Below are 12,423 nucleotides of genomic sequence, written 5' to 3' on the forward strand. Positions count from 1 at the left end.
GTGGTTACCTGATTAAAACTAAATGGATAATGTAGAAGATTATCACTATAATGAAAAGGGGGGAAAATAAAAGCTTTTTGATAGGAACGAAAGCCTCAGTTAGGACTATGGGTCGTAATATTAGTCTCAGGGTTTTACAGTGGTGAAGAGATATTTATTCAGTTTTTCCATGGATAAGCATAAAGGGATTATATAACCATGAATCTTGTTTTCTACTGGTGTATTGCCGGGAACAGATGCTTAGAATTTCAGAGAAGCTGATTTATATTAAAATTGAGAAAGGTAATTCTATGTACAAATAATGGGACCGTGATGCTTGCTTTACTTTTTGGCTGCCTGTGTCCATCAGCACACTCCCATCCTCTACTAAAAGAGTCCGAGGTTAGAACCACGTTTCTGCCCTTAAACTGCTTGGTTCTGGTGCGCAGCTTCTGATGCTGCTCATTGAGGTTCTGGGTCGCCACACAGTGAGGAGTGGGGAGCGTCACTACTGGGCTCTGTGAGAAGAACACTGACCTGATTGTCAGGAGCAGCCTGGGTCCTGAGTTCAGACAGGCCACTTAACCCTCAGGCTTGCTGGGTTCTCAAGTGTAAAAGTAAAAGTTAGGTAGGAGAAAAAGAGCCTTAAGGATCTTTTTTATCTTTCAGATTCTGTCCCCCACACTGGCAAAATGAGGTACCCTGGGGAAGAGTTTAATCCCAAAGCATTTGTATTTTGAATCAGTTATATAGAAAACTTAAGACAGAACCCCATTTAATGTGGCAATTTACTGATGTAAGATATATGTATTATTTTCTCTCTAGTTTTATTCATTTTAATCATATCAGATTTAAGTGTAGATATAAAGCAATCAACTCAACTTTGATTTTCAAATAAAATGTTTATGGCGCTATAGCTCAGGAATTGACCTTTCCATTTGTTTGGGTTCCCAGGTTCTAAAACAAACTTTGGCCTCTGAGACAGAGGCTAGAGGAGGAGGTGAAATCAGCCCTCAGTAAAGTGAAGGAGAGCTCTTTATTTCCTTTCTTGACTACATTTCTCATCTGTGAACAATTTATAACAGTGCAACATCACTTAGTTATACAGCGGTCATTGTACATGTAGGAGGAGCAACATCTCTCCTATTGTTGTGACTCACAGGATTGGGTTTCCTCTATTGGCATGTGATTACAAATACAATTCGCTTGTAAAAATTTCCAGTTTCTTGTGAAATTCCATTTGTAAGTTTTGTTCCTTGGCTGCCTCCAGTGAATTTTTATATGCAAATTAAAAGAGCTTGTCCCTTTAGCTATTCTGTTATAGCATGCTGGGATGTTATAAACCATCCATCATAATTTGGGGTGACATGTAAAGTATTTAAGATACTCTTCTGGGTTCAAAGGGGACAAAAGATGGTTATTCTGTGACCTACCTGACCTGACATTCTTTCTGTAACTAGAACCATAATCATGCTGATTTTTCTTATCTTTATGTTGACAAAATTGGTTTCCCTTTTTGATGTAACTTCATAGAACTTTCTGCTAATATATCCTTTACATCTTTCCCTCTTTCATCCCTGTTCTCCTTCAGTCTGCTAGTCAAGGTATAAGGACTCTCAAGAGTGTCCAGTAATTACTAAAATTCTAGTTCAGAAACTCCAGAGGAGAGCTTTTATACAGCATTGATAATCCCGACACTACAATAGAATTATAGAATTCTCTTTTCTAAAAGGAGAACTCTATAACAATACTTCTGTTCTCGCACATTTGGAATAGCCATTGCCATAGGCAGAAAAGACAGTCTGTCTTCAGTGTGTGCTCTGACAGTACTTTATTGCAATGAGTGTATGGGAACATGATATGCTGTGCCTTCAAGTGGTACGCTTTTTAAAAATTAAAAACAGGGGTTCCTGTTTTTGAATAGCTATTTTTAAGTATAAAAAAATAACTATCGCAAGTTAAGCATAGTTGAAAATCTAAACACATTCTGTGTAGTTAGTATTCATTGTGACTAATGCTTTGAAAAATCAACCTAGTATAAAGTTGGATGGCTTTGCTTCTCTATCTTGGGTAGAACCCAGTTTTCTGGAAAAATCTTCTACCTATACTTAAAGATTCATTTTCTCATTTACTCATTTACTCATGTACTTAGATGTTCAATCACTCGCCACTGGCCAGCAAGACCAGATGTGGTTCCTGCCCTCATGGGTTTATAGTCTGGTGGATGAGACAGATTAACTAATCGCATAAATAAATAAATGTCAGTCATAGCAATGCTGGAGTCGTGCATGTTACTGAGATCATGTAACATTGGGAGGACCTGGCGTGAAAGATTGGTGTTTGGAGTAAGACCTCAAGATGTGGAATTAAAGGCACAAGTTAGGCAGTGGGGTTCAGAGAGGACTCCAGGCAGGGGACGAGCACACGCAATGGCTCTTTATGGCCGAGGCATTGAAGTGAGCAAGTCTGGCTGGATTGCCATGAAGAGCTGAAAGTGGTCTTGTATTGTGTGTTCACTGACTTTGGACGTGGAATGATCCATTTGGTACCTTATGCCAAATTCTTAGTCTTTAAACTCTGTCACAGTTGTTGATGTTTGAGAGTCTTGTTTGTAAATTTTTAAGAAGACTTTTCAGGTTTTAATTTTTTTGTACAACAAAGCTTTAACCCTCTGTTTCGTAGCACTGCCCTCCCACCTTTGGAGCAGACTGAAAGGGAAGTAGATGTCATTTTATCTGGTTTAATGTTCATTTGAAGTTATTTTGTTATACTTTTCATTCATATTTTATTTATGCTCTTAAAGTTTTAACATTTGTTTTTCTGTGGTGTTATTTTGTCTATTTTCAGAATTGTTTTCATTACTTTGAGTTGAAATCCCAAGAACCCATTCATCTTCCTTTTCTCTGTTTTAAAGTAGATTTTTCAAAGCAGGAAAAAAAAACAGACATGTGTGGTTTGATTTCTTGATGCAAATGTTTATTCTCTGTCTTGTCTTGTGTTCAAAGATCAGCATGTGTCAAGTGGGAAGATAGGAATAAGAGTAGAAACTGCATTCTATTTCCTATTCACTAAGCTTTGTGATCACCAGTTTTCATTGCTTTAAAAAAATCAATGGCTACAACATAATGAAAGAAGAGAAAGAGTACAAATGGGATAGAACTTTGTCAGGTCATTTAAAATGGAAAATGTTAGATCTGTAACTTACCTTTTGTATGTGCATTTCTGAATTAGGTTTTGGATCTTAGGAGCAAAAGCGATGCTTTAGGCATCAGCTGTCTTCTCCTTGGTGTTTATCTTGACTCCCACCCAGAGGCTCCTATAAGCTGGCTGCTCAGAAGCTTCTGGCTACATAGCCTCCCCACCCATATGTGTCAGTAACCCAGCCTGAAGATACTAATCGTTTCTTAGACCAAAAATAAAGACCCATAACACTGTGACTTGAAATCTACTTTAGACCTAGCTCAGTCACATTCTTCTGCCTTTTTTATCTCCGGATTTCTGTTTTAGCTACTGGGAAGAACAAAATAAACCTCTTCATAATTCCTTACATTAAAAGGTTAAGCTCTTTAATGGGCTCCCTTTTCCCCACCCTTAGAAGTAGTTATAGATCAGTATCTGGAAAGTGTGCTTCCAATTGTTACTCTTCTACCTATAGCAGTAATTTTTATAGAGAGTAGTAATTAATTTGGTGCAAGTTGGTCTGTCAACTGTTACCAAGTATTTGCATTTGTTTATATATTATCTGTGCTAAACAGCAGTTTGAGGTAGTCTGAGAGTACAGAGCAGTCCGAGAGGTAACCTTAAGACAGGGCCTAGAAGCCAGCCCAGTTCACAAAGGTGTTTTTGATAAATTTGACAGCCAGCTTCGCTGTCTGGGATGCTCAGGTGTTTGTCTCCCGGTTTCTGTCTCTAGGGCATTTGTTTACCTGAGCAATCTGCTGTATCCCGTACCCCTGATCCACAAGGTGGCCATTGTCAGTGAGAAGGGTGAAGTGCGGGGATTTCTGCGTGTGGCTGTACAGGCCATTGCAGGTAGGTGACCCTCTTCTGACACGTGAGCCGCAGATTATTTGCTGGGAACAAAGCAGGCAGTCTGTGAGGGCCACGCCCCGCTTACACACGCACACTGCCACGCGTGTGTCTGTCTTGGAGAAAGGCTTTGCTGCTTCCTTTTCTAACCATTGTTCCCATGCATCAGAAACAGATTCTGTTTGGTCTGGGCCACTGCTGGTTTGGAATAACGGGGTAAAGGGATTTCCTTTAACTTGCAAGACAACTCATGGATTAACTTTATAAAAATCATTTGCATTTTAAATAATGTATATTAACTGCTTCAGAAGTAACACAGTACTTTCAGGACTTTTTCTTGCCTACTTTTTCTCTCAGGGTACTTTTAGACATTTCTGTCCTTCAGCTGTTGCTTTGCGCTACATGGATCAAGAGTCTGATACTTCTCCCTGATCCAGCCTACATTCTGAGGGAAGAATGTGGCCGTTTCCTGTAATTTTTCTGTTTTGATTTCTAAATGCTATGCTGTGTTTAGTGACTCTTCAGCTTTTCCCCGTGGAAATCTGCAACATAGTCACCAGTATTGAGTTTTGGGAAATCTCCACAAGTCAGTCTAATATTTTAGAATATTTATTGAATATTATTGAATATAATCTTGCCAAGAGTAAGGATCAGCTTTTTGGTTTTTTTTTTTTTTTTAAAGATTTTGTTTATCTTTAGAGAGAAGGGAAGGAGGGAGAAAGAGAGGGGGAGAAACATCGATGTGTGGTTGCCTCTTGCACACCCCCAACTGGGGACCTGGTCTGCAACCCAGGCGTGTACCCTGACTGGGAATCGAACTGGTGACCCTTTGGTTTGCAGGCCAGCACTTAATCCACTGAGCCACACCAGCCAGGGCAGGGTCAGTATTTTTAGATATGACATTTGAACAATATCAAAAATAAAACTTGATTCTTTACTAACTGGTCTCATTTGAGCTGAGGGGGTTGGGAAAGGTAACGTGAGCAGAGTTGAAAGCAGCCTGTGTGATTTGCCTGCTTCGTTCTCATTTTTTCTTTCTTAAGCAAAAGGACTTGTCCTTTGGTGTCTACTCTTGTATTAAAGTTCTCGGAACCTAAGATTCCACTACTTAATTATTTATTTTATAATCCAGTAAGAGTTGTCCCCCCTCTGCCCCATTCAATCTTTGCTCATTTGTTTCTCTACCTAGCGGATGAAGAAGCTCCTGATTACGGCTCTGGAATTCGACAGTCAGGAACAGCTAAAATATCTTTTGATAACGAGTACTTTAATCAGGTGAGAAACCTTCCAGGAAGAGGAACATCTAATGGAAAGAGAAAGTAGACAGGTTTATAAGAAGGATGTTCAGCATTGGAGAACAATTCTCTACCTAGAACTAAAAAGTATAGGCAGCCAGAGGGTGTTTATTAGAATATGGGACATGTCTAAGAAGTACAATAATTTATATTTTTATATATTGTCTTTTCTCAGGCAGCTCTTAATCCACAGAATTTTGCAGTCACTGTTATTCGTTAGGCAAATAAACAAAAGAAAGGAATCTGGGGGAAATTATTATGATACTACTTTGTCATCTGCCTTCCCCCCACCCCACCCCCGCCTTGTTTTCAGAGTGACTTTTCTTCAGTTGCAATGACTCGTTCTGGTCTGTCCTTGGAAGAGCTGAGGATTGTGGAAGGACAGGGTCAGAGTTCTGAGGTCATCACCCCTCCAGAAGAAATCATTCGAATGAATGACTTTGGTGCGTAGACACAGCTTACTATGATTGGGGACATTTCCAAAGAGGGAAAAATCTCAATTATTGTCAAGGAGATAGTCACTTTCATTCACTAGGAATGGAAAGAATGTCCTATGCTCCTCTTTGAAGGGTGTTCTGTGCATCATTTTAACCAGATGTGTGTTCATTTGACCCTCTTCAGATTTGAAGTCAAGCACTTTGCTGGATGGGAAGATGGTAATGGAAGGGTTTTCTGAAGAGATTGGCAACCACCTGAAACTGGGCAGTGCCTTCACTTTCCGTGTGACAGTGCTGCAGGCCAGTGGGATCCTCCCAGAGTATGCAGATATCTTCTGTCAGTTCAAGTAAGCTGCCACTTCGCTCTGCCTGCCCCCCGTTAACCCCGGCGATGTCCTCTGTGCTCTGTAGACTGTCTGACATTTGTGAGGTACTAACACTCCTGAGAATTAGTGACCGCCAGTCTCTGAAATAAAATGCTTTCTTCACTCAAGGTGGGAACAGGAACCGGAAACCTGTAATGAAATGAAACAAAGAGTTTCATAATGGGGAGGAGTGTGGCCACGCCTCCTGCTAGAAGGTGCTGTGGTGGACTGTCCCTCTCTGAAACAAATGTAGGCTCTGATCCAGATAAGCCTGTTTATTAGTCTTTTTAATGCTCTTTATGCTGAAATGTTTTATTAATAAATCTGAAAGCAATGAATTATTTAGTTACTAAGTATGCCTAATTAATAATAGGGAAAAAAGAAAATTTAGATAACATGATTAACATTAATTTTCTATATCAATTGAAAAAAAAAGGTAGTATATGGAGAAGATGCGATAGGTTTATTTCTCATCCACTTACAAGCTGTTTCCATCCTATAACCCTCTTGACTATATTCTAGGTGCTTTCTTCTTGCAGCCTCCCTAGGAAAACACTTTTTTGAGAATCCGAAGTTTTAATACCTCCAAGATCAATATATCTTTGCAGTGTTAGGAAAGGGCCACACTACAAGAGAATGATGTCCTGTTCCTGAAGTCCAGTTTGCCACTGGTGCCACCAAAAGGCTGCGTCAGAGTTCTGCCACGCCTCTCCTTCGCTGTGTGGCCTTCCTAGGGTCCTGGTGCAGTTCACAAAGCATTGCTTTTACAGGGAGTTTCGCCAAGCCCTGAACTCAATGTGATTACTACATATATAGTTTTCTGTAACTCGTAATCATTAAAATATTATCCATCTGGTACTAATGGTTTTGCCTATTTAATGTGTTTTCATTAAAAGCTTCAAATTTAGAGTGGGATGGAATTAGTTAGCTAAGTGAATCAGTTTTTTGTGTTTTTTTTGTTTTTGTTTTTGTTTTTTTTTTGAACTTTCACAGTTTTGCTCAGGCAACTGATATATTTAATGGCAAAAGCCTATGTGGTTAACTGATGTCTAAAGTGACAGTAGTATGTTGACTTTTGTCCTAAAACCTCCTAAAAAGAGCATCATGTCCATCTGGTGTTGGTGCTGGAGGGAAGGGCACGTTGGCTCATATTGAGAGAAGACTCAATCCTTTTTCGGTTTTTACAAACTTCCATCTGGCCTGCGTAGGGCATGTACAGCTGTAGAAAACTGTGACTGATCTCCCGTGTCATCCGTGTGGGACCCCAGGATAACTGCACCTGCTGCAGGCAGAGCATTGGAAAAGTGTAGGTCAGAGATCACCCACCTCTGCTGGGTACAATGTGTAGTCCTCAGGCAGTCAACTAATTTGGAAGCCAAGGAGTTCATTATCCTGGTCTCTCTGCCCCCTAGCCAAAGTATTCTTTTCTGCTTGTCTTGCAGGAGTATGGGATGTCTTTTTAACGGATAGTTCTGTCTGGCAGTAAATCTTGGTATTGAGGATGTTTTAATGCTTTGCTTCTTTTTATTTCAAACATACAATAGGGAGGGAGAGAAAATAATAAAACCTCACTATTTGTGAGAACAAATGAACATAGCCCACTGATTCAACAAATATTTTGGAAGCATCTTCTATTATTTCAAGCCCGTGGGAGAAACTCACTGTCATTTGGGGAGACAGACTTACGAATACATTGTTACAAACAGTGAAATCATTACTGTTGAAGGAAATTAGGTTCCTAGTGCTGTGGGAGCACAGAACTATTTGGGTGAATCAGGAAAGACTTTTTGCAAGAGGTGGCATTTGCTTCTACTCATAGCTGGTCTGCGAAAGACTTGGCAAGGATCTTTTCTACACAAAACGACTCCATGATTTTTATTCTCAGTGAGAACTACGAAGGAGCAGGAGTTTACTGAAATCACTCTGCACGTTCTCTAAGGTGCTTCTGCCTGTCCATCCCCATAGCTGAGGGATCGGGGTCAGTGTATTTTGCAGTCATTTCTGAAATAGAATTTAAAATGCTGAGTGATATGGAAAATGTTTTGACAGGGACATGTAAATCATATGCTCAATTAAGGACTCCGCTTAAGTAGGTGTTTCTTTCCATGCGATCCAAGTCGAGCTCTTACAACATAGATCCTGATTAAACCATTTAATGAAAAATTCTCATGTCTTATTTTTCCATTAAGCTTTTTGCATCGCCATGATGAAGCATTCTCCACTGAACCCCTCAAAAACAATGGCAGAGGAAGTCCTCTGGGCTTTTATCACGTGCAGAATGTAAGTGACATGGACATTTTTGCAAACGTATTGTGGGTTGGTGTGAGGCAGTCATGTGTGGGCTCTCTTGGGTTTTCTCAGGCCGGGCAGGATGATAATGTGAGCAGCTGTGTGAGGGAGGCTCTGTGGGGAGAATAGACAATGGGGGGTGGGGGGTGACAGAGCAGCTGGCCTTCCCTGGATTACCATGGGCCCCATGCGTGGTGTCCAGGTTAACCTGCCACTAAAATCTTCCATCACTTTGAATGTAGTGAGTTGTTTTAGTGTTTCCTTCCTAGACAAGTAAGCATTTTAGTATGAGATTTGTTAAAGTTAATATATTTATTGTCCTTAAAACCGTAAGGTACTTATATTGTTCAGTTGCAAATAAGATAAAAATTATTAAATACCTCTGTAACTTAAGATTCAGATTCGATTCTGTCTTCCTTGTCACTGATATTATGATGAATCCATTAATGCCCTTTACAGCTCTTGAATATGCGGAGTATATTCCATTAACAGAAAGATGCTTTGAGTTACTTTTTGTGTTGTTGAGGGGAACGGTTGGATATAGAAAAGAAGTGGCATTTCCTGGAGGATATAGTATAAATAAGAAAAGGCAGGTCAACCCTGGCTGGGTAGCTCATTTGGTTAAAGCATCATGCCAATAGGCCAAGGTTGTGGGTTTGACCCCTTGTCAGGGCACATACAAGAAGCAACCAGTGAATGCATGGATATGGGGAATGAAAGAAATATCTCTCTCTCTCTCCCTGTCTTTCTCTTTCTCCCCACCTTTCCTCTCTCTCTAAAAAATTAAAAAATTTAAAAGTTGGGTCAGACTTGGCATTGTACCTGGCACATGGTCAGCAGGCATGTTTTCCTTAGCGTTGTTACTGCACTGTTTGGCTGGGCCTTGAAGTACAGGAGTGACTTAGAGACATGCAGATGTGGAAGGCCTTGCAGGCAGGACTGCAGCTGGGGCCATCTTTAGGCACAGCAGAGGGTGGGGCAGGTGAGTTCCGTGAAGCTGAAAAAGCAATTGTGTGAAGGGCAGCAGCGCAGCAGAGGTCTCTTCGGCCAGATGATGGAGGGTCTTGAGTGCCTGGAGCTCAGTGAACTCCCTTCATAGTGAAAACCGGAGAGGAGACCCTGGCTCATCTTTGTTGTGGGAGGCCTCCGTAGTAAGGAAAATCCCCAGCACATACTGAGTGCTCACCGGTGCCAAAGCTCTGATTGCAGCAGAAGTTCTGTGTTCTTACGATCAGTCTTTCCCTAATCTAGCTTCGCTTTATTCCTTCTTAGATTGCAGTGGAGGTCACCGAGTCGTTCGTGGAATATATTAAAACCAAGCCTATAGTATTTGAAGTTTTCGGGCATTATCAGCAACACCCACCTCACCTGCAAGGACAGGACCTGAACAGGTTAGGGCCAAATGAGCAAAGATTTTTGTTATTGATATTATCATTGTTACTGTCATTTGCTGGAAAGAAAGAAATCTTTTGAGGGATTAAGAAAACTAAATAACACTGTATATGTTACCTTTTGTTTCCTCTGCCACCTAATCACTGATTGTAGGTAGAGTGAATTGACTTTTTCCCAGGTAATCTTGAGTACTATCTTTTTGTAGGAAGAGATGTTGAATAGGACCGAAAGGTGAGGGGGACAGGGATATAACATGAAATTCTGTATAATTGTTCCTACCCACCCAGAACGTTATGAAGCATATAAGCTCTAAGTCAGTGGTTCTCAACCTTCCTAATGCCGTGACCCTTTAATACAGTTCCTCATGTTGTGGGGACCCCCAACCATAAAATTATTTTTATTGCTACCTCATAACTGTAATTTTGCTACTGTTATGAATTGTAACGTAAATATCTGATATGCAGGATGTATTTTCATTGTTACAGATTGAACATAATTAAAGCATAGTGATTAATCACAAAACAATATGTAATTATGTATGTGTTTTCTGATGGTCTTAGGTGACTCCTGTGAAAGGGTCATTCGACCCCAAAGGGGTCGCAGCCCACAGGTTGAGAACCGCTGCTCTAAGTGGAGACATCAAAATTGTTGAGGAAAGCAATGGTGGGGACTTTGGTATGATGGCAATTTGTCGGTGTTAACAGAATGCTCCTGTTTCATTTATTAGCCGTGACTTAGAAGGAGGCCTTTAGTAAAATGTCTGAGCCTCAGTTTCACTCTGTAGAATTATGTCTGGTATCTGATACTATGCTGGAGTTGCAAGTACAAACCATCTGTGTCTAAAGGGAACGTAAATATGCCATTATTATTAACATGGGACTCTTCTTAGTCTTCAAGATCTTTGTCTTCCTTCCTTCGCAGCCCACCTCAGCCATCTCGACGATTCTTTCCTCCACCCATGCCACTCTCCAAGCCAGGTGAGCTCCAGCTGCGTTCTTTGCATATGTTTCTCCATGTGAATACATCTCTTATTCTGAATGGCTTTTGACATAAAAATCATACTCTCATTCCTGCTCCATTTCTGTGCATCCTTATGTATTCTTGTGTCTGGCAGGAACTAGAATTATTAGCTCATTATTTAAAATAAGAAGTCAGAAGCAATAGGACTCTATTACTGCCAGTTCTGTGGTCTTCTTATTGTCAGTTTTCGTAGTTCCCTGTTCTGAATCTCTCCACTATGTATGTAACTCCCCATAACTGTCAGGTGACTGGGCATCTCCTTGCACATTAAATTTATCCTGCATGTTCATTTCTCTTGTTTTGATTTTCGTTGTTGTTTACTTTCATGCTTTTTCCTCGTTGCCCACATTCCCACCCCACCCTGTGCTCCCTCTCCGCCTCTGTCCTCCCCATGGCCATCCTGCCTTCAGACCATGAGAGAAAGGTTGACCTGAGACGGTTTCTCGTGTCTGGCTCTGTGAGTGTGCGTGCGGCGGACACGTTTTCTGAGCACGCCAGTGCGCTCGCTTCCTCCGCTGCTGCCGCCTTCCAGGATGGGGCTGACCCTGTGCCGCCTCTTCTTTTTCGGCCAGTCCCCAGCTGCCAGAGGGAGAGGGTCCCTAAACGAGATGGTTAGTAGCTAAATAAGCTCTGCCTAGATGGAGAACCGTCCTCGGGGCTTTTCCCAAAGCCTGTCTGTGTGAAGCACCGACCTTCCCGTTTGCTACCTGAGCTGAAAGCCGACTTCAGCACGTTGACAAGACGCTGCCGCGTTGGCTTCAGAGAGGTTCAGGAAGCCCACGTCTGCTGGTGCCTCTTCCACCCCGCCTGGGCGGAGGGCTCCTTGTTTGTTTGGTGTCTTTGCGTTAGTATTTTAATTTCAAAGGTTTTTATTAGTACATGTTTTGTTTTTTTAATGCTTCTGGTTTTGCATTCTGACCCTTAGATGATTGCCAGAATCAATAACCCTCTTTCCCTGTTGACTAGCATCGCCAGCTCCTGTGGAATTCAGCCGGGATGGGTAGTGCTGACAGGCTACATTCAGGAACAGGGCTGTGTTGTTCTTAAAGCCCCTTTAGCTCCGTTGTGTCAGGATCCTCATAGCACCTTTCTGAGATAGCAGGTGATATACTATGATCTTCATTTTATAAAAGAGGAGACAGACTTCCAGAGGGTAGGCGACTCAACCAAAGTCACATAGGTCTTCTGTGGTTGAACAGTAATCAGATCCCAAGTCACTGGACTCTCACTCCAGAGCGCTCAGGTTCCAAGCAGAGAACCCTTTTTGTATTGCCAGACTTCAGAGTTTCTGTGTAGTGTTTCAAGATGCCCATTATGTAGAATCTGAAATTCTTGAAATACTGGGTTTTGGCTAATGCATTTCATTATAATATACAGTTAAGAATATGGAATTTAAATCTGAAGAAAATGTGTCATGAAAGATTTACAGAATCCTGTATTTAGAGGTCAATACCCATGGTTCCCAAACTTGTCTGCACATTGGAATCACCTGGGGAGTTTTAAACCTTTCAGGGGACTGAGTTCCAACCTTAGAGATTGTGATTTAATTGTCCTGGGGTGTGGCCTGGGCTTTGCCATCTTCAGTACACCCAGTGATTCTCGTGGATGGGAGGTTCA

At 41.3% G+C, this 12,423-nt stretch overlaps 1 protein-coding gene across 7 annotated transcripts in view; it reads left to right on the top strand.

Annotated features, from left to right (window-relative positions):
• KIF1B (kinesin family member 1B) overlaps window positions 1-12,423 on the top strand; it is a 132,275-nt gene that overhangs the window by 93,362 nt on the left and 26,490 nt on the right. For all 7 annotated transcript variants that reach the window (XM_090268568.1, XM_090268571.1, XM_090268570.1 and 4 more), the window contains 7 exons: window positions 3,893-4,011; window positions 5,198-5,283; window positions 5,617-5,746; window positions 5,925-6,087; window positions 8,295-8,385; window positions 9,667-9,785; window positions 10,708-10,763. In XM_090268568.1, coding sequence (XP_090124694.1) covers window positions 3,893-4,011; window positions 5,198-5,283; window positions 5,617-5,746; window positions 5,925-6,087; window positions 8,295-8,385; window positions 9,667-9,785; window positions 10,708-10,763 — 764 coding nt within the window. The remainder of the gene's footprint in view (window positions 1-3,892; window positions 4,012-5,197; window positions 5,284-5,616; window positions 5,747-5,924; window positions 6,088-8,294; window positions 8,386-9,666; window positions 9,786-10,707; window positions 10,764-12,423) is intronic.

The sequence above is a fragment of the Furipterus horrens genome, unplaced genomic scaffold (assembly GCF_987537825.1).
Source record: "Furipterus horrens unplaced genomic scaffold, mFurHor1.1.pri manual_scaffold_3, whole genome shotgun sequence".
Taxonomy (NCBI): Eukaryota; Metazoa; Chordata; class Mammalia; order Chiroptera; family Furipteridae; genus Furipterus; species Furipterus horrens.